The sequence below is a fragment of the Monodelphis domestica genome, chromosome 5 (assembly GCF_027887165.1).
Source record: "Monodelphis domestica isolate mMonDom1 chromosome 5, mMonDom1.pri, whole genome shotgun sequence".
NCBI lineage: Eukaryota > Metazoa > Chordata > Mammalia > Didelphimorphia > Didelphidae > Monodelphis > Monodelphis domestica.
In genome coordinates, this window is record NC_077231.1 from 99,261,123 (window position 1) to 99,282,803 (window position 21,681).

At 44.2% G+C, this 21,681-nt stretch overlaps 1 protein-coding gene across 1 annotated transcript in view; it reads right to left on the bottom strand.

Moving 5' to 3' along the window:
• Nucleotides 1–612: 612 nt before the first annotated feature.
• CACNG2 (calcium voltage-gated channel auxiliary subunit gamma 2) overlaps nt 613–21,681 on the bottom strand; it is a 180,783-nt gene continuing 159,714 nt past the window's right edge. Inside the window, exons 3-4 of the mRNA XM_056798888.1 lie at nt 6,621–6,761; nt 613–4,856 (exon numbers count right to left, since the gene is read on the bottom strand). Of these exons, the coding sequence (XP_056654866.1) occupies nt 4,321–4,856; nt 6,621–6,761 (677 nt within the window). The 3' untranslated portion in view covers nt 613–4,320. The remainder of the gene's footprint in view (nt 4,857–6,620; nt 6,762–21,681) is intronic.

Below are 21,681 nucleotides of genomic sequence, written 5' to 3' on the forward strand. Positions count from 1 at the left end.
GATGAAGGTTATGGGAACTGTGTCATGGGAAGACTAAGGCAGGGTGAGGGACTAGGTGGTGTCTCTCTTTAAGTATTTGAAGGGCCTCATCTATTTTGTATGTTCTTTGTAGGTATGTCACTATGGAGGTGTTTTGTGCCTCCTCCCCCCAATCAGACTATAAACTCCTTGAGGGCAGAGACTATTTTTGCTTTCCCTCTATAATCCCAATGCTTAGTGCAGAGTCTAGCAGTGAGTACATGTTGAATCAATGTTTAATGATTGACTGGAGTGAGAGGAGACTTGTAAGAGAATAAAGAGGAGCAATGGGTTGTAACTGAAAATTAATTTTGTCTCCATATGAGGAGAAACTTCCTAATACAGAGAATTGATAAAAAAAAAAAAAGTACAATAGCCTTCTCTGTGAGTGAAGTATCCAAGGGGAAGCGGAGTAGCTGCCTGTTAGAGATGCTATCCAAGGGGCTTTCTATGAATGGTGTTGGTTGGGATGAGATGATCTCTCACTTCCCACCCAATTCTGTAATTCTATGATCATCCCAGGATATCTGGAGGTCAAGAGACTGCATTCATTGGAAAAGAGGTTGAATAAATCCACTTACTTGAGGACCAAGCTATAAAAAAAAATCTTTATTTCATGTACCAGGATTTTTTTTTTTAGTTTTCGGCTTTTTAAAATTTTTTTTCTTTTAACAGTCTGAAAAAAAACCCCACAAAGTAAAGAAAAATGGAGGTTGGTTTCTTGAACTGGTCTGAGCTGGAATACGAGCCATAACCCTCTCCAGTCCCAGTCCTTTCTCCTCCCCCCAGCCCTTTTACCCCCTCTCTTTTGCACATGAATGGCTCTCTTACACTCTCTGGCTCCCTTGGCTTTGCAAACTCCTAGCCCTCTGTGGGCCTCAGGTTCTTTAAAGGACCCTTAGTGGTCCAGCCCTGATTGCTCTCCATCAGTGTCAGAGCATGGTATGCCATTTTAAACTCTTCATTATTTGTCCATTGGTTGGCCGCTTGGGTGTTTTTTTGTTTTTGGCCTTTCTTTTTTTAGTCTTAGATTCTTTAAGGTCTGGAGTCTGGGAGGAGTGGGAGAAAAGATGATTGAGATTCAGAAGGCATTCCATAGGTCCTGCCCAGACTGAGCAAAAGCAGTAAGATGCTCATTGACAGCCCTTCTTTCTCTGTGTTTGCTAGGGCCATGTTGCTCACTTGAATGCACACAGCAGGCTGCCCAGTGTATTGCTGTGTTGGGACTGGGGGTCAGAGGGGTGGAGAGGGAGATTCAGTCTTATGTTCCATGCTGAATTTTAGTCCCTCCCCACCAGCCACTGGCTCCTTCCTTTTGTACTGGAGAGAGTAGCTAGGAACTAAAGGTTTTAGGCCCTTCCAGTGGCTGTCTTAGACACCTCAGGGATCATAACTGGGCAACCAGAAAAGACTGCAGCTTGGGTATGTGTCTAGAAAGGGACAAGGCCAGTTTTGACTTCTGTGGAAGAGTCAATGACTCAACTCACTGGATAAGCCTGCTCTCATACAATGGTATGCTCACTGTGAAGATTTCAGGTTGTGGGAGCACTGATGAAGTTCTGTCCAGTGGGAGAATGTCACTCCATTCCCCTTTGGGAAAGGGGAGAGGACATTTCTAGCCCCTAGACATGGACTGAGTGGGAGCCTGACCTTCATCCACTCTCCATCAGCCAGACTGCCAACAGTTCTGGCCTCCATATTTGGGACAGTTCCCTAGGCTCATAACCAGAGGGAGGTTTCCTTAACAGAAGCTCCAGAGATAGCCAGAGAATATGGATGACATTCTCTCTCCTGCCCATCAGGGCCTCTTTCCTATTCTCTAACTTGGTCATGGCACTGAAAGAGGGAAAATGGAATTAAAAGTGTTCAAAGGGACCCCTGGCACATCTTATCTCTTTGCCAAAGCAGCAGCACAAACATGCCAAGGCAGAGGTTGCTCACAGAGTGTGCAATCTGACTTTGACATGGATGGGGGTCAGGGAGGGGGGGAGCACAGTGAGGAGGTTTATGGGATCTGTGTGTGTGTGTGTGTGTGTGTGTGTGTGTGTGTGTGTGTGTGAAGTTTGGTGTGTCTGGGTGGGTGGGAGTCCCTTGACTTAGGGGGAGTCAACCATTGGGAGTATTGTTGGCCAAGTGTCTACCCATGGTGGCAGCTGGGGGTGTTAGGGTATTGTGAATGAGAATCCTAGGACATCTAATCTGGAAGGGCCTTTAAAGCTCATCCAGTCCCAACCTGCCCCCATCCCATGTGACAGATGGGGGAAACTGAGGCCAGGAGAGATTAAATCACTTGTCCAAGGTCTCACAGCAAGTTTGTGGCAGAACTAGAGGCCAGAATTCAGGTCTCCTGGCTTCCAGACCAGAGGCTCTTTTCATGTATGGGAGTATCTGTGAAGATATGAGTAAGGAGGTATGGTGGTACATGAGTACATGTGTATGTGTGTATGTGTGTTATGGCTTCTATGAGTGTGATTCAGTATTGATTGAACATGGGCACATGAGGCTGGATTATAGAGGGAGAGAAGAGGAGAAATTTGTACATGGTGGGGAGGGAGAATCTAGATGGATGACTGAATCCAAGTGGGCATGAGTCAGTGTTTCTGTGTGTGAGTCTCCTTGGGATGGGTAGTCTTTGTTCTCAGTTATACTCCCTCAGTAGTAAGGAAGAGATGTTTTGTTTTTTTTTCTCATGGAAAGAGCCATTTCCCCTTTCTCCACAAGTCAGCCTTGCTCCTGGTCTTTTGGTGATTTTTCTTGTTCTTAAATTTTTTTTAATTATTTAATTTAAATGGATTTCTTTTCTGTTTTTCTCTTTATATGTTTCCCCGCTAACATTTAAATTTCCCTTCTTACCCCCCTTTTTTCATAGTTTAAAGCTGCAAAACAGTTTAAAATAAAAATATGATCTGATTTCTCTTGCAAGGAAATCCACATATTATATTTACATGTATGCAGTTTGTAGTATTTTTGGAGTTTTTTTTAAAAAAGCCACTTTTTCCTTTTTCTTTCTTCCTTCCTATCTATGTATCTTTCTTTCTTTTTAAGAAATTTTTTCTAATAGTGTCACTTTGATCAATTACTTCCCTGGAATTTCCTCTCCTCTAACCCTTGGCCCAGGAGAAACAATGGACCCCATGGTTCAATGGCTACTCTTTACTAAGGAATTGAAGAGTAGTTGGAAGCCCTGGGCCAAGTGGACCATTTGACTCCTGGGACTGGGGTGGGAGGGATGGTGAGTCTAACTGAGTCACTTTCCCTCTCCTTCCCTACGGGAATGGGAGAGAGTGACTTTGTTTTCCAAGTCCCCAAGAACAGTGGCCTTCTTTCAAATTAGGTCCTGTTGGATCTGCCCAATGCAAGTACACTACCCTATTCCCCATTCACCACTACTGACCCTGAGCACAGGAGTATTTGGAAAGTAACTTCCCATAAATTTCCAGGATTTCTGGGAATCCTGGAAAGTCATGGGCAGCCTTCCCCTCTTTCCCTATCACTATGGGACTGAAGGATCACAGTGGATCATCACTAAACACTGGGAGCTTAGAGAGGGGGCAGTGGCTGTTGTGAAACTCACCGTTTTCCCCTACCTCCCATGCTTTAGGAGAAACAAAGAAATCTTGACTCCCCCAAAGATTTATAATTTCAAAGGCTAGTACTGGGTCAGAGAAGGCATGGGAATTCCTCACTTGGGGACCCAGAGACTCCAGGGCTTGGTGGTCACTTCTAATCACCCCCAGCCCTCTCATTGCCCTGAGGACTCGGGGTTCTGCTCCCCTCTAATCCCCTAAAGGGAAGTCAGAGCCCACTTTGGGTTAAAAGTGAACAGAAAAGAAATCTCATCAAATTAAAAAAATAAATCCTGAAAAATTCCCGAGAGCCTCCCTCCTTGTCCTTGCCTTTGTTTATTTTTTTTAATTTCTCTTGGTTCCCTTGTTTTTTTATTTGTTTTTATTAAATGTTAAAATAATGGTACATGGGAAATCATGCATTTTCTTTAAATTTATTTTCTATTTTTTCTCTTTTTTAATCTCTCTTGCTTTTAAAGTGTTTTTTCCTCTTTTTTCCCACATTTTCCTGTTGTTTCTCTTCTTTTTGTTTTTGTATTTTTTTTGTTGTTGACTTATTTTTTTTCTTTTTTTCTTTTTTTTCCTTTTTTGCTTTTGGAAGGTTTCCCCTTGGTTGGTTTTGTTCCCCCCCAAACCCCCCACCCCTCTTTTTCCACCCCCACTGACCCTAGCCTGGCCCGGCCTATTCCCCTGGCCTCCTTCCTCTGGCCCCTACTTGGAGCTCTGGGCCTTGGCTTCATACAGGGGTGGTACGGCGGTTGGCTGTGTTGGTGTGGATAGAGTCCTTGTTCTCTTTCTGGATACAGTTGTGAACTTGGAGGAAGCTATTATCCCTGTCGGAGTTGTACGTGGCGGTGGGGGTGGTGGCAGCCTTCAGGGGGTCCCTAGTTAGGGTGTACATCGAGATCTCTGTGGAAGGCAGGGTATTGAACCCTTTGATGCCCACGGGAGAAGCATCCCTGGAGTGGGAAGGCTCAGTGGAGCGGGAGCTTGAGCGACTTCGTCTCTGGTAGCGGTAGCGGTAGCTGGGGATTCGGGTGATGGCGGAGGACTGGAGGTAGTCCGTGGCACGGGCACTGGCTCGAAGCTGTTTGTGCCGGTCAATAAACATGTGGACAGCCAACACTCCCACCATCTCAGCAATGATGAAGGACAGGGCCCCGAAGTAAAAGGACCAGCCATAAGAGTAGCTATTTTTCTTGGAGTCACTCTTGGAAGGGTCTCCAGCGTTGGCTGATATGTACACAATGATGCCAATTATATTACTCAGACCTATGGGGAAAGTAATGGGGAGGAAAGAGGGAGGAAGAAGAAGGCTCATTAGTTTCCAAGGAGTGATGAACAGCAACTGGTGCATACTGGAAGCATTAGAAGGATTTGTTGAAAGACCCTCATTTTACAGAGAAGGAAACTGAGACTTAAGAGATTAAGCAATGTTTCTAAGGTAAGAAAGGTAGTGTAGATTCTATAACTAAAGCCAGAACAGACTTCAAAAGGCATCTAGACCTACCTTCTGTATTTTGTAGAAGTTGAGACCCTAAGACCAAAGAAAGGGGGAATGGCTTACCACTATCACAGCACCATAGTCTTTGAGGTACAACAAGTCTCCAAGGGTAACTAGTCCAATCCCCTAATTTTACAAGGAAGAAAATGAATCCAAAGATTTGTCCAAGGTTACCCAGGGAATCACTCTCCCTCTTCACTTCCAGTCTCTGGGGATTCTTAGGGCCCTTCAGATCATAGCCAGGTGCCAGTTCTTCCATGAAGCTTTTATTTAAGAACTACCTACTATGGGCCAGGCCTTGTGCTAAGGGATGGAAAGACTTCTGTCCTGTCATGGAGTAAAAGTTGTATACATAATAGATAATGAACAAACATGGGAAGAGGCACCATGATGCAGAGGAAAAAGTATTGAATGTGGAGTCCAGAAGACCTATATTTAAATTCTGTCTCAGATACTAGCTATGTGACCTTGAAGAAGTCTCTTTACCATTGTCAGATTCTTTGCTTCTAAAATGAGGGAATTGTATTTGAAGGTCATTTCCAGCTCTAAGTTTATGAACCTATGACTAGACAGATAATCTTTTAAAGTCCTTTTAATTTCTGACATCCCCTGTTCTCAGGTCCCTTCTAGTTCTGACCTTTTCTGTTCTAAGGCTTCTCTCAGCTCTACATCTTTTGAACCTGTGGTTGACTTTATTAATTCAGTTAGTTGAACTCTCCTCAGGTGGCAATTGGGTATAAATGAAAAGTGGAAATAAACATGGGCTTGTAGGCCCTTTTCTTTAAAATAATTTCTTTTTTTAAATTTTATCATGGACCTAGTCAAAACAAATAGCAATGTTTCAATGTGCAAAGAACAAAAAACTTGTGCTCCACACTGAACCATTGCTTTTTACATGTAGATTACATTGAAAAAAAATGGCCCCATTTGTATCTTTTCCTGAAGATCCTTTTGTTTTCCTATATATTTTTCAATGTTTTATTGATGCCCTTCCTTCCTTCCTTCCTTCCTCCCTTCCTTCCTTCCTTCCTTCCTTCCTTCCTTCCTTCCTTCCTTCCTTCCTTCCTTCCTCCCTCCCTCCCTTCCTTCCTTCCTTCCTTCCTTCCTTCCTTCCTTCCTTCCTTCCTTCCTTCCTTCCTTCCTTCCTTCCTTCCTTCCTTCCTTCCTTCCTTCCTTCCTTCCTTCCTTCCTCTGGATGTCTAGTGGTTGACACACACAGTCAACCAACCAACTTGGTGAAAGCCATTCAACACATTGAAATGAGATGTACCTCTTTGTCTCCCCTTCCTCCTCCCCCACCAAATTCTGTCACTACTTCCTACTCTCAGAAACCTTGTTCTTCATTGGATAAAGAAAACGGAGAGCCAGGTGTTTCCAGTTATGGGATGACATCCCCCCCCCCATCATTGTTCCCAAGGTCCCATTCTTCCTTTCTCCCTCATTGCCTTGGTCATCTCTGTATACTTACTCCTTCTCCCCAAATTCAGACCCCTCTGGCCACAGAACTTCTTGCCCAGCCATCATCCCTTTACCTGCAGACACGAAGAAGATGCCAGCACTCAGGATGATGTTATGACGGGTTTTGTAGAACTCGCTGGCTGCGATGCAGAGACCCCCCATGAAAAGCAGAATCACACTCAGGATGGGGAAGATACTGGAGGCTCTCACAGCCCCTGTGAGAAAGAGGGGGGTGGGAGGAGAGAGAGAACAGCAAGTTGGTAGGAGACTCCTAGAACATGGAAATAGGGGGAGAAAACAGGGAGCCGAGGAGAGTAAGGGGTAACAGTGAGAGAGAGAGGAGAAAAGAAGCAAAAGAAAGCAAAAGAAAAAGAAGCAAAGAGAACCAAAAATATTGGGAAGAGAAGAAATCAGAAGATGGGAGGAGGAAAGGCTAAGAAGTGAGATAAGAGAGGGAAATAGTGATGAGGAGAATAGAGCAACAGCAGCAGCTCCCAGGGGAGGGAGAGGACAGAGTGTTGCTGACAGACTCCACCTCTGCCCACATTGACATGATAGAAGGCATCCTTATTGTGCAGAGAAAAAACCAGGAGGTTCTACGTGGAGTAGGTTGGGGTAGGGATGGGGAAAACCAGGGGAGGCTGGATAGAGAGATCTGTTGCAGCAACATTTTCCTCCACAATTTTTCAAATTGATAAAGGCTGGTCCTTAGCTCCTCCAGTCAAGGCTTATAATTAGATCTTTTCCAATGATGCCGGCCATTCATTTATTCATTTCTTCTAGAGGGGATAATACTCTGAAGGCAGTAAAGATGTTTGAAAACATTTTGATAGCTGTAATTCAATAGAACTGGTTTCCCTTATAATCCTATAGCTTTTATTTTATTCATTAAAAAATCATGATTCTGGAATGGAGCCCACAAACTTTCCAAGGAGGACTCCATCTAATACAAAATATTTAGAGCTTTAGCTTTATTAATGAATTAATATGGGTAACTTATGAGTAAATATTTAATATTTATTCATGAGCATCTGGGTGGTATAGAAGATAGATGGTTGGATTCAGAGTCAGGAACATCTGAATTTGAATCCTGCCTCAATCACTAATTAGCTGTGTGACCTTTGTACAAGTCATTTAAACTCTCCAGACCTCAGTTTACTCATCTATAAAAAAATGAAAATAATGGCACCTATCTCTCAAGGTTTTTGTGAGGATCAAATGAAATAGATCCTATTTGTAACGTATTTTACAAACCTTGCTATTACTTATTTTTTTAACCTGTACTTTTCTTCTTGGAATCAATACTGTATATTGGGTCCAAGGCAGAATTGTGGTAAGGGCTAGGCCAGTGATGGCAAAACTTTTAGAGACTGAGTTCACAAACTGCAACCCTCATGTGGCATGTGAGCTCGCTCTCTTCTTACCGCAGATAGGGGAGGGAGAAGGGCTCCCATTGGGCTACTAGGCAGAGGGGCCAGTGAAGTGAAGAAAAAAAAGTTTCAGGTGTGGTGGAGAAGGGAAAGGGAGCAGCCCCCTCCAGCTTGCCTGCCTTAGGTTTACCAACATGGGGCTAGGCAATGGGGGTTAAGTGATTTGCCTAGGGTCACACATCTAGGACTTGCTATTATTTATTGATAATAGATTTGATTGAAAACGTCTTGATTGAAAATTTTCTGGTGAATCCCCCTGTCTTTCCCAGAAAGCCATTTCTTATAATAAATAATTTAAAAAGGGAGATGGGGTAGAATTTCACAGAAACTAACATACTGATGAGGTCTGAATTTTTTGTGGTGCTCCATACCAACAGCTCCCCATATTTGCCAAGAATTGCACGGAATTACCTTGTCATATTTCTTCTTTGGGGCTATTTAATTCCCAATAATTTTGAGTCATTTAATTTTCATTGATTTGTTGGCAAGCATTCATTGATCACCTGCTGGGTTTGATTCCCTCTGTTGTTCAATACCAGTGTGACCTTGGACAAACTTCTCTATTGCTAGGCTTCCCTTCCTTAATTAGTAAAACAAAAAAGTTAGTCTGTTTAAGTTCTAAGACTCCTCCCTGCTCTAGAGCTGATCTGATGCTCCTACCATATTCAAGGCTCAGTTCTGGGTTTTGTGAGGTGATCCAGGGATACCCATATCTGTACACAACTTTGAGGTTTACAAAGTGTTCTTCCTGAAACCAGGCTCTGAGGTACATTGTATAAGCATTATTATAACCCATTTGACCGAGGGGAAGTAGTTGTAAGAGGTAGGATTTGAATCCAGGTCTTCTGATTACTGTACCACACTGCCTTTCCAGTCAGCATCATTTCATTCTTCTACAGAAGAGAAGAATAGCAGCAACATCCACTGTTAAGTCCTTTCTTGCTCATGCCCAGTGCTCTGGTCACAGGTCCCATTAGGGAGACTATTCTTTTATAGTAAGTAATTTCTTTGGCTAGACAATACTTCTTTCTGGTCCCCCCCTTCCTCTCCACTAGAGCAACTTTAATTCACAGCATCACCAGCAGGCCCTGCAGGAAAACTTCTGATCTCCAACCATTCAGAAAAGGGAAATGACATTATAAAGAGGAGACAGGATAACTTTCCAAGGATCAAGAAGCAGCTTTTCTGATGAACAGAGTAGGGGAATGAACCCAGGCTTCCTTCCCAGGAGGCTGGGCTCCTTTCTCTCCACACATGCAAGAGGGAGGGTCTTAGAATGATCTATATCATCACCTCTTCCCAGGAGGGACAGCTGGGCTAATTCCAGGAGGCTGGGGTCAGACTAAGAGCCCCTGGGTTTGGATCTTGGCTCAGTGACTCACTCTCTGATCGACTGTGAGCAAGTCACCATCCCTCTCTGGGAAGGTGGACTGTGTTCTCTAAGGACTTTTTTAGTTCTTGAATCCAAGGATCCTGAGGTTCAGCTGAATTCTGTAAACACAGCTGATGTAGCCAGAATGGTATAAACAAAATGGGGCTCACCAGGAAGGCAGACCAGGAAGTGAAACTGAAGACAGTGAAGGAAGAGCCAAGGGGAAAAGAGATGTACAAAGAGAGGGTGATGGGGAGACAGAAAGAGAGAGAAGAGAGGGAAGAAAGGAAAGAGAAGAGAGGAGAGAGACAGAAATTCAGAGGACAGAAGGAGAGTGAGAGATATAAACAGATAGAGACAAAAAGAGATAAACAACAGGCAGAGACAGAGAGGGGGACAGAGAGAGAATGGGAGACAGAGACAGTCAGCAAAAAGTAAATATTTAAGAGATACAGCAGTGATAGATTGGAGGTTTTTGATACAATGTAAAGTATAGAGACCAATTGAAGAATAAGAACAGAGGTTTATTTCAGGACAGTTCGGCAAAAGGATAGGTCAAGGGCCAGCTTGGTGACTCAGTGAATTGAGAGCCAGGCCTAGAGATGAGAGGTCCTGGGTTCAAATCTGCCTTCAGACACTTCCTAGCTGGGTGTCCCTGGGCAAGTCCCTTAACCCCCATTGCCTAGCCCTAACCACTCTTCTGCCTTGGAGCCAATACCTAGTATTGATTCCAAGATGGAAGGTAAAGATAAAAAGGGGGGGCATTATATCATTTCCATCAGGGAGATTTTTCTTGCCCAGGAAGAAAAATGAGAGATCCTGGGATCATAGGTACAAAGCTGAAAGAAGCCTCTAAAACCCTTTAGTTCAATCTGGCCAAAGAAACTCAAGGAAGAAAAGACTTGCTCAAAGATACCCAGGTAATACAGGGCAGAATCAGGATTTGAACCCAGATCCTATAACTCCAGAGCTAGATCTCCATGTTCCCAAGCTGCCTGCCAAAGACTAGGCCCTGAGTCTAGGAAATACAGGTCTTCGAGAAGGATGACCTTGAAACATCTCATCCCATGTCATCACTCTCTCCTCATCCATGACATTCTTCCCCCTCTTCTGCTCTACCCATGCAGTGTTCAGGCTGTCTCCTCCTGTGGTTTGTTCAGTTCCTGTACTGGCATTTTCATGCAAACTCTCCTGATTCATCCACAATCTTCCTAGCTGCTAGGACCTGCTTCCAGAAAATTATGGGGCATTGGTTTTGCAAATATTCCTTATGGGCTTATAAATGTTCTAATATGTATCTAATAAATTTAAATATTATATAAATGTAGGCTTTGTAAATGTCACTTGTGGACTCAGATAGTTCTAAAGCTATCTCCTTTGCTAGAATGTAGGCACCTGGAGGGCAGGGTCTGTTCACCTTTGTCTCTACCTCTCCAGTGCCTAGAACAGAGTAGTTGCTTGTCAATTGATTGCTCAAATCTCTCTATCTCTATGGTACAGTGATCTCCTTGCAGCCATCTTCAAATGGTGGGCTATGAAAAGTATTATTAAACTCATTTTCTTTGAGAAAAGTGAGGTTTGGAAAGGGGAGGGAACTTGTCCTAAGGTCATACAGATGAACAAAAAACCCCTCACCTTCTGTCTTAGAACTAATACTGTGTATTAGTCCAGGGTAGAAGAGTGGTAAAGGCTGGGCACTGGGGGTTAAGTGACTTGCCCAGGATCACACAACTAGGAAGTGTCTAAAGTCACATTTGAACCCAGGTCCTCCTGAAAGTTCTTTCTATAATGTCTTTTTGGAGGAATCAAAGCTGGTCTGAGAGCTAAGAGGTTAAAAAACAAAATCCTATGACAGAGGGTAGGTTATGGCTTTTTGTTGTCTTCTAGACTCTGCTTCCAAGGCATAGAGTACAGTTTCAGAATGGGTTATAGGAAACATACAATTCCTACACACAGGCCTGGGATCGACAGACAAGGTGGGCAGTTGATGAGGCGGCATTTGGACTCAACATGGTGGGTTTTTCCATGTATCTTATAAAGGCTCATATTCTTAATGGTAGGAATTTCAGCTCTCCAGTGACCTGGAGGGATGATGGGATGATAAGTCAAGTCCCAGACCTGTGAGGCAGGGAAGGCTTAAAGCCTAAAGCAGACAGAGAGTAAGTAACACACAAGGGAAGCAACTTCCAGACCTGGCCTCGGGCTCACAAGGGCATCATTCCAGGTCCGGGTCGGCTTAGCAAATATCCAATAAGGAGTTACTGTGTGCCTTCGGTGTGTGAAGTCTTGTCCTAAACCCTGTGGAAGCCCCTGCTCACCAGGAGCTTACAAATGGCTCCAAAAGAGACTGGAGAAGAGCTGCAAAGGAAATGCTGTGGGAGGCCTCAGGAGGAAGGAATGTCATCTGGGGGAATCAGAGAGGACATCCTGGAGGAGGTGAGAAGACAGATTTGTTTGCTTTGCTTACCCTGGGCTAGCCTGGCTTCTCAAGCTCAACACTGCCCTGGACTTAGGCTCTAGAAAGGCTGTCTCAGCCTCGATTCTGCTGAGTCATCCCTGGTCCCCAGGCTGTTCAGAATGGATAATGGGTAGAGAGTCACAGGGTACGCCACTGAGGCCAGATACCACCTTAGGCTGCTCTGCCCCTGTCCAAGGGTCAGGTGTGACTTAGTCAGCTAGACACCATCATCTAAGTCAACAAATCATTGTGGTAAGTAAAATCCAGGCCCAAGGCTGATTCCTCCTCCCCAGTTGTCTTTCTAAGAATAGTGATCATTTAGAGAGAAAAGGGATGGGCTACAAAGGGGTGTGCATGTGTGTGACAGAGTCACAGAGAGACAGAGATGGATTGAGATGGAAAGAGGGAGCTACTCAGAAAAACACATTCATTAAAGGACAACAGAAAAGACAAAAAAGGAGACAGACAGATGAGAGGGAAGATGTGGAGAGAGCACCAGAAAAGAGTGAGGAGACAGACAGAGAAGCGGGGAGAGAGAGAGATGGACAGGCAGACAGACAGAGACAGAGACACAGAGACAGAAGAGAGGGAGGGAAAGGGGGGAAGAAAGAGCGACAGAGACAGAAAAAGAGGGAAGGAGGGAAAGGAGCTAAAGGAGGGGAAAGAGAGGGGGGTGGGGAAGACCCTCAGAGAGACAGAAATTATCCCCACCTCCTCTATGAGATAACACATGCAGAGTTAAGTCACTGATGGGGTGATCTTCCTTTGTGAGGGTTCCCTGGCTGGCAGGAGAAACATTCCCACAGAAAGCTTATGATGTGGCTTTGCTACTTGAGCCAACTTTCTGGCTTTTGCCCTGACACACTTGCCAATTTGATCCTTACTATCTGTATGATCATCATTTAAACAAATTCTCTAGGTCTCAGTTTCTTCATCTGTTAGATGAAGGGACATAGATTAGATCATTCCTAAGCTGTCTTTCAGCCCTAGGAGGGCTGTGATTTTTGGATTCCTTTCATCTTTCCTATTCTGAGTCTATTCCACACTCCCTCCTTCATTTGAAGAGGAAAAGAATACTAACCATTGGCAGAAAGTGGCAGATGGTTCAGGAAGGAGAGAAGTATTTATTAAGCCCCAAACACTACAGACATTGTCTCATTTGTTCCTCACCACAACTTATGAAAGTAGGTGCTGTTATTACTCCCATTTTAGAGATGAAGAAACTGAGTCAGAGAGAGCTTATGTGATTTGCCCAGGATCCCACAGCTAGTAAATGTCTGAGGCTGGATTTGAACTCAGGGCTTCCTAACCCTAGGCACTATTCCATTTAGCCTTGAAGGCCATTAATGATTTTAAGAAGAGGAGAGGAGAGAGGGTCTAAAAATGTTTGAAAGAGTGAATGATGGGAAGGAAGCACTGGAATTTGAGGCTGTGTCTTTTGTCTAATCAACATCTAAGCAGTCTCTCCAGATTGAGGAAGTTCACAGAGGCAGCCTCTGATTTTCCAGCTAACAATGGCATAAACCATTCCATTACTAAAAGCAACAAGGACTTCGTCTGAAGAATTAGTAAAAGGAATTTCAAAGTAGATTGGTTGAGCATTGGAGGCAGAGGAGTTAGGTTCCAATCCTACCTTTGCTACCTCCTCTTTGCGAGACCCTGGGCAGATCATCTAAACTCTCTGGATCTCAGTTTTCTTATGTATAGAAATGAAGAGGCTGGACTGGAAGATCTCTAAGGTACCTTTCTATTCTAAATCTGTGAACTTATGGCTTTTCCAAGAGCTCTGGGCCAGTTGGATTCATTGGCATGGTCTTTTATCCTTGTCTAGTGACTTGGTGACCTCTGAAAAAACAGACCATTTCCCTAACCGTAATTCCTTCATAACAAATCAGTTCCGACTTGACTAAAAGTTCTGGAGAAAACTGACCAGCTTGGGGCAGCTAGGTGCCTCAGTGGATAGAAAGTCAGGCCTTGAGAAAAGAAGTCCTGGGTTCAAATCTGACCTCAGATACTTCCTAGCTGTGTGACTCTGGGAAAGTCACTTCACCCTTATTGCTCTTCAGCCTTGGGACTGATATTGAGCATTGATTCTAAGATGGAAGTAAAGGTTTTGAAAAAAAAATGGTCCAGCTTGATTCAGGGGGAACCTCTCTGGGAAGGTTATTGGAATTAGTCCAGGGGCCTGTGAAATGACCTGTGTTTTGACTCACAGAATCTTGAAGTTAATAGAGGACTTGAGGGGGCCATCTAAACAGTATGTGGACAGGAATTCCCTTTACAAACACCCTGACCAATAGTCACCTAAGCTCCATTTGACCTAAAGTGCAAGGGAACTCATTGCCATTAACTCATTAATACAACATGGCATGATGGAAAGAGGTCTAGATGGGGGTCTGCAGATCCCAATTTGAATTTTATCTCTGCTGCTTACTATGTGTGACCACTGTTTTCCTATTTGGAAAAATGAAGGGGCTGGATGAGATGATCTTTAAGTTCCCTTCTAGTTTTAGATTCTGATACTCTGGCCTCCCAAGGTAGCCCTTTCCATATCCATGAAGCTCTAATTATCATTAGAAAGTTTTTGCAGATATCTACCCTGAATATGTCTCCTAGATACTCTGGGGTGGAGCAGAACAAGGCTAATCCTTCTTCCAAGAATTTGAGAATTTAAGAATTCAAAAGAGAGCTCTGCTCTCTTCTAAAGGGTAAATATTCTAGTCTCCCTCCACCCCACTCCCAAGGACTGGGTTCCAATCTTTTTGCAGTTTGGTTCGTTTTCTCTGGATTAGCCAAAGAGGGTCAGCATTATTGTTATTGGTGGTGTTTAGTCGTTTTTCAGTCATGTCTGACTCTTCTTCATCCCATTTGGTTTTTTCTCTGCCAAGATACTAGAATGGTTTGATATTTTCTCCTCCAGCTCATTTTATAGATGAGGAAATTGAAGAAAGGGTTAGGTGACTTGTTCAAGGTCTCACAGCTAGTAAGTGTGTCTGAGACTGGATTCGAACTCATGAAGATGAGTCTTCCTAATTCTAGCTCTGGTACTCTGTGCACTGTGCCACCTACAGGCTGTCAGAGCCTTTTCTAAAATAAGATGCTTAGAATGGGATGCACCACTATGGATATGGTCTGAGAGGGCAGCGTGCAGAAGGATGATCACTGCACTTGGGCAATTGTACTTTCATTGGGGCAGCTTACGAGCAAAGGAAAGTTTTTGTTGTTAATTTTAGTTTCTGGGTTACACTGTTGATTCATATTGATTTTGTAATTGTCTAAATCCATCAGCCCATTCCCCCACAAGCCTCTGTCTACTCAAACTTCCTGCCATTATGTACTTAAGAACCTCCCCCCACCAAACCCCCCACCCCCTTACCTTCTCTTAGAATTAATACTAAGTGTCAGTTCCAAGGCAGAAGAGTGATAAGGGCTAGACAATTGGGGTTAAGTGACTTGTCCAGAGTCACACAGCTAGGAAGTGTCTGAGATTATATTTGAACCTAACACCTCCTCTTTCCAGGCCTGGCTCTATCCACTGAGTCATCGCTGTCTCTTATCTTATGCTTGTATATTTTTTTATTGTGCTATTTTTTAAACACAAATGTAAGATTTTACATTTCTCCTTTATGCATTTACCATAAGAGAGAAGAGTAACAATGACAATAAATAATAATAATAACAATCACCATTAGTAGTATTCATAAGAACTAAACTATTGATACATGATACAAAGAAGTATCAATGGATGGATTTATTTATAGAAATAGAAGGGAATATGGTGCTAAATCAAGACTACTAGCACTTAGAGATTGGATCTTCTTTTTTTAAACCCATAATTCTATCTTAGAAATAATACTGAATATTGGTTCCAAGGCAGAAGAGCAGTAAGGGCAAGACAATTGGGTTAAGTGACTTGGCAAGGGTCAGGCAGCTAGAAAGAAAGAAAATCTGAGGCCATATTTGAGCCCTCCTGTCTCTAAGCCTGCTCTCTATCCACTGAACTATCTAGCTTCTCCAGAGACAGGTTATTTATAAGGAGCTTGGACTTATTGGTCAGTGAAAATAAAGTAGTAGATATTGTGTAACACATTAATTCAAGGTGTAAAAATTCAGCACCTACTGAATACATGGTAAAACATGGTCCGGCAATTAGAATTCTACCTGCCAGGCTCAGATTTTTTAAATCTTTTTTTTATTTGGTCAATTTCAAACATTATTCCTTGGTTACAATAATCATATTTTCCCCTCCCCTCCCTCATCCTTCCGGTAGCTAACACACAATTCCATTGGTTATTACATGTGTCCTTGATCAAAACCTATTTCCATATTGTTGATGTTTGCACTAGGATGTTCATTTAGAGTCTACATCCCCATCGAACCATGTAATCAAGCAGTTGTTTTTCTTCTGTGTTTCTACTCCCACAGTTCTTCATTTGGATGTGGATAGTGTTCTTTCTCATAGATCCCGCTGGGTTATTCAGGATCACTGCATTGCAAGTAATGGAGAAGTCCATTACATTCGATTGTGCCACAGTGTATCAGTCTCTGTGTACAATGTTCTTCTGGTTCTGCTACTCTCACTCTGCATCAATTCCTGGAGGTCGTTCCAGTTCACATGGAATTCCTCCAGTTCATTATTCCTTTGAACATAATAGTATTCCATCACCAATATATACCACAATTTCTTCAACCATTCCCCAATCGAAGGACATCCCCTCAGTTTCCAATTTTTTCAGGCTCATTTTTAAAAACAAAAGCAAAAAAACAAAAAACAAAAACCACCTAACAGATGAAAAGTCCACATATTACAAGCACAGACCACAAAATATCCTTGAAAATTAAACAAATAAACTCTCCAGAAACTGGACCATCCTCATGGATGGACCTGCTACCCATAATCACCTGCATAAAACATTTATTGATACTAATTGAAGAACAGCATTTTCAGTGGCGGTCACTCTAATAAATGCAACCTCTAAGGATTGTGAATAAGAGGATTTCAACATAAACTTTACACAGAGAGAGCTCACAGAGGATTGTAAAACCATGGGAGACTAGGATGGGGTCTTTGTCCTGTTTGCCACCAAGGATGCTTATAGAAAGTCAAAGGAGATGAAATCATGTCCCAATATTTTTATTCAATTACAAGGAGCAGCAATTTTCTCCATCTGTGCAAATAGTTTGTAGAACATGAAATATAAAAGAACAATGGCTGAAAGACTGACACTCCATTTCCCAACTCCAGGTACTTATACTGACTGTCCACTCATGCCTGGAATGCTTTCCCTGTTGACCTCTGCCTCTTGGCTTCTCACAAGTCTCAGCATCTGCAAGAAGTCTTCCCTGGTGCCCCTGATGCTAGAGTCTTCCCTCTGAGATCACCTCCAACTTATCCCATATGCATCTTGTTTGTTTACAATGGTTTGTGTATGTTTTCCCCATGATACTAGAAGTTGCTTGAGTGCAGGAACTTTACCTTTCTTTATATTTCCAGCATTTTGCACAGCACCTGACACATAGTAAGAGCTTCTTTTATAATAGCTAGCATTCATAGTGTATTTTAAAGTTTGCAAAGCAGTGTATTTCATTTGATTCTTACAACAATGCTGGGACATAGATGCTGTTATTATTCCTATTTTACAGATGGGATAGGGAGGTGACAAATATTTATTAAACTCCTGCTGAGTGCCAGGAACTGTGCCAAATGCTTTATAAATACTGTCTTATTTGACACTCATAAGACCCTGTGGGATGGGTACTATTATTTCTCTCCATTTTGCAGATATGAAAACTAAGGTAGACAGAGGTTAAGTAATTTGTCTAGGGACAATCAGGTAGTAAGTGTCTGAGGTCATATTTAAACTCAGGTCTTCCTGATTCCAGACCCAGTGCTCTATGCATGGGGGTAACCCCAGTTGAGGAAGCAGGCTCAGAAAGGTTGAGTCACTTGAGAGGGGACTGCACAGCTCATAAAGGTCAGAGGTGACAATCATAGATTTGGTGCAAGAAGGGACCTTTGGGGTCATTGAGTCCAATCCCTTCATTTTACAAAAGAGGAACCTGAGGTCTAAAGAGGGCCACATAGCTAAGGATAATATAAAATTGAGGTGAGATTGGAGCCAGGACTCTAGATTCAGTATTCCCTCCCCCAGGCTGCCTTTCTCTCTATTCACTGGGTTCCAATATATTCTGCATTATTTCCCCAGATGCAGGAGGAACAGCCTGAACAGATTGTCCAATCCTGGCCAAACCTACCTTGACTCCAGCACCCAGGTAGGGAACATATCATCTGGGCTGCTGTTGGGATGTGCTGTGTTCTTCCCTATCCTTGGGGATTCACCCCGAGATACTACTTCACACAGAACGTTTTCAAGGTTAATAGATCCAAAAAAATGACCTACTTTTAATCCATTTTTGTAAATTTTTAGTCTGTCGTTCCTGATGTGTGGTTATTTCCAACTTCAGGATTAACGTTCCGCTCGTTTCTTTAAAAAACCCAGCCTTGCCAAGGCCCTGATGCTCAGAGGCAGCCTCTGAGAAGGAACAGATGGAACGTCTCAAATGCCCCTCCCCCTCCGCTCTGCTCAGCCAAAGTGCCCCATCTTGGAAGATTCAGATCCAGGCTGCCCCCCTCTGCCACTCTGGCCCCAGGTTGGGCTGCATCCCTCTTGGAGGTCCTGAGAACAAGCTGACTGCTGTTATGGACTGGTCCATGGTCCTGGGCCAGACCACACCATCAGCACCTTTGCTCACTGAGAGAAAGGGCTTTGACTTCCAATATGTCACATGAAGGCCCTAGCATAGTGCTACAACTTTGGAGACTTACTGACCCTGAGGAGGGAGCTGGAGGGGAGGGGGAACCTTAGAATGAGAAATATAAGGGCTAAGAGGGGGCTTAGAACAGAGGATGCCAGAGAGGAAGAGTGCTTAGAACAGGGGATGCCAGACAGGGTGAGTGCTTAGAATAGGGGATATGGAGCTGGGGGGGGGGCTTTAGAACAGGGGATACCAGAGCTGTGGGGCCTTTAGAACAGGGGATGCCAGAGAGGGTGGGTACTTAGAACAGGGGATACCAGAGCTGGGGGGCCTTTAGAACAGGGGATGCCAGAGAGGGTGGGTACTTAGAACAGGGGATGCCAGAGCTGGGGGGCCTTTAGAACAGGGGATGCCAGAGAGGGTGGGTACTTAGAACAGGGGATACCAGAGCTGGGGGGCCTTTAGAACAGGGGATGCCAGAGAGGGTGGGCACTTAGAACAGGGGATACCAGAGCTGGGGGGCCTTTAGAATAGGGGATGCCAGAGAGGGTGGGTACTTAAAACAGGGGATACCAGAGCTGGGGGGCCTTTAGAACAGGGGATGCCAGAGAGGGTGGGTACTTAGAACAGGGGATACCAGAGCTGGGGGGCCCTTAGAACAGGGGATTTCAGAGAGGGAAGGTACTTAGAACAGAGGATGGTAGAGTAGGAAGGAGTTTAGAACAGACACCAGAGTGGGAGGAAGCTTAAACATAGGATATCAGAGCTGGGGAGCCCTTAGAACGGGGAATAGTAAAGCTGGGAAGAGGAGGACCTTAGAATAGGGAAGGCCAGAGTAGGTGGGGTCTTAGAAAAGGGGATATCAGAGATGGCGAGGCCTTAGAATAATGGATGTCAGAACTGAGAGGACCTTAGCATAGGAGATGTCAGAGCTGGGGGATCCTTAGATCAGGGAATGTCAGAGTTGGGGAATCCTTAGAACAGGGGAGGCCAGAGCTGGGGGGTTGGGGCTTAGACTGAGAATATCAGAACACAGAATTACAGAATTGGAAGGCCCATGAAAATATGGAACACTAGGACTGGAAGAAAACTAAGAGGTCAACTTATTCTCCAACCTCAGATCCCAGACAGGAGCCCAAGGTCCCTATTAAGATGCTGTTTCTGGTAGCATCCAGTGAATGATAGAAGCCACTAGGTGGTGCCATAGAGTCCGGAGTGCTGGCCGGGAGTCAATGGACCTGATTTCTAATCTCTCCTTAGATGCTTACCAGCTGGATGACCCTGAGCGAGTCAGTTAACTCTTGTCTGCCTCTGTTTCCTCATCTGTAGAACAGGACCAATAATACTACCTATCCCCCATCATTCTTGTGAAGTTGGAATGAGATCCATTCGTAAAGTGCTTCTGCAGACCTTAGAGTGCTCTCTAAATGCCACTATTTTATTAAAATGATCAGATAGTGAGTCCTAGTACAGTCACCCACAGACGTCAAACTGCATTTTATATTCTCACCACAATCCTTTTGTGAAAGTGGGGAAGCTGAAGCTGGCACGTTGGCAAACAGCCAACAAATGGTCAGTGGGAGGTTGCCAGGACGGGCCTGTAGGGACCTGATCCTTAACCACTTTTGTTGCTTCCTCGGACTAACACTTTAGCAGTCTAGCTGCAGTGCTGGTTATGAGCCAAATGAGGACGATAGAGTCAGAATGTCGGAGCTGGAAGGGCTCTTAGAGGATGCTGAAACCAATGCACTTGTTTTACATATGAGGAAACTGAGGCCGGTGGGGAGATGGGTCAGGCTCATAGTCATGCAGGGAGCTAGTGGCATTGCTAGGACTTTAAACCTGGCCCCCAACATGCTAAGTCCTTTCCTCTTTTCCTGACCTTATGCTGCCTCTCTGTCCTTCACTTGTTAACAGTTAAGGGGAGCTAGCACCCCCTGGGCACTGCCTGAGGGCTTGGGCACAGTCTCAGAAAAGCCAAATGTAACAAGAAGCTTCTTGGAGGAAAAAAAGAAAAACAACCCCCCCCCCCCCCAAACCCACCTAGGGACACAGGATGTCTGGAAGTCCCAAGAAAAGCCCGTTGGAGGAGTTTACCACAGAAGAGGCTGAACATCTGCAAGGCCTCCTGTTTCATTTCTCAAATCCCCAGAGCTGCTGGAAGGACCTCATGCCTCCTGGGAAGCAGAGATGCCAGGATGGATCTGTCTTGCTGGTTTGATTGGAGAGGCCATCCCTTAAAGAGACAGCAACGATCCATATCATAAAACACCCCCTAAAATTTTAATATGATTGATCTGAGTATAACACAAGTCAATTTAGCTGGGGTGAGGAAAGGCAAGGCCCCACTGGACACGGAGCCTCCCAGCTGCCCTGAAAGGGATCTGAGGGAGGCTGGGGCCAGATGGCCTTCTGTGAGGAAGGAACCTTCCCTGAAGGCACTGTCCTTGAAGTCTCTGGGTGGGAGGGATTGGGAAAAGGACAGTGGAAAGGAGAAACATGGTATCCTGGAGAGAGGCCTGGACTAGGGGTCACAGAACTCAGCTTCACATCCTCCCTCTGCCATTGGGTTTTAAGATGAGGGTTTAGGCCACATAGGCCCTGAAATCCTCAGGATACCAGGAATATCTGGATCAGAGACAGAGTTTGTGGGGTTGAATTCTGGCTTTGCTGCTTCTTAGTTTTGGACCTTAATTCCACCATGAAAAAAAAACACACCCAACCCATACCTTCTGTCTTAGAATTGATACTAATTATTGGTTCCAAGGCAGAAGAGAGGTAAGGACTAGGCAATGAGGGTCAAGTGACTTGCTCAGGGTCACACAGCTAGGAAGTATCTGAGGTCCGAATTAAACCCAGGACTTTCTCTGGGCCTGACTTTCTATCCACTGAGCCATCTAGCTACCCCCAGTTTCAACCATCTCTAAAATGGGATTTGTTGTTGTCATTTCATCATTTCAGTTGGGTCCAACTCTTAATGAACCAATTTCGGGTTTTCTTGGCAAAGATACTGGAGTGGTTTGCCATTTCCATCTCCAGGTCATTTTATAGATGGGGAAACTAAGGCAAACAGGGTTAAATGACTTTCCTAGGATCACACAGCTAGTAAGTACCAGAGG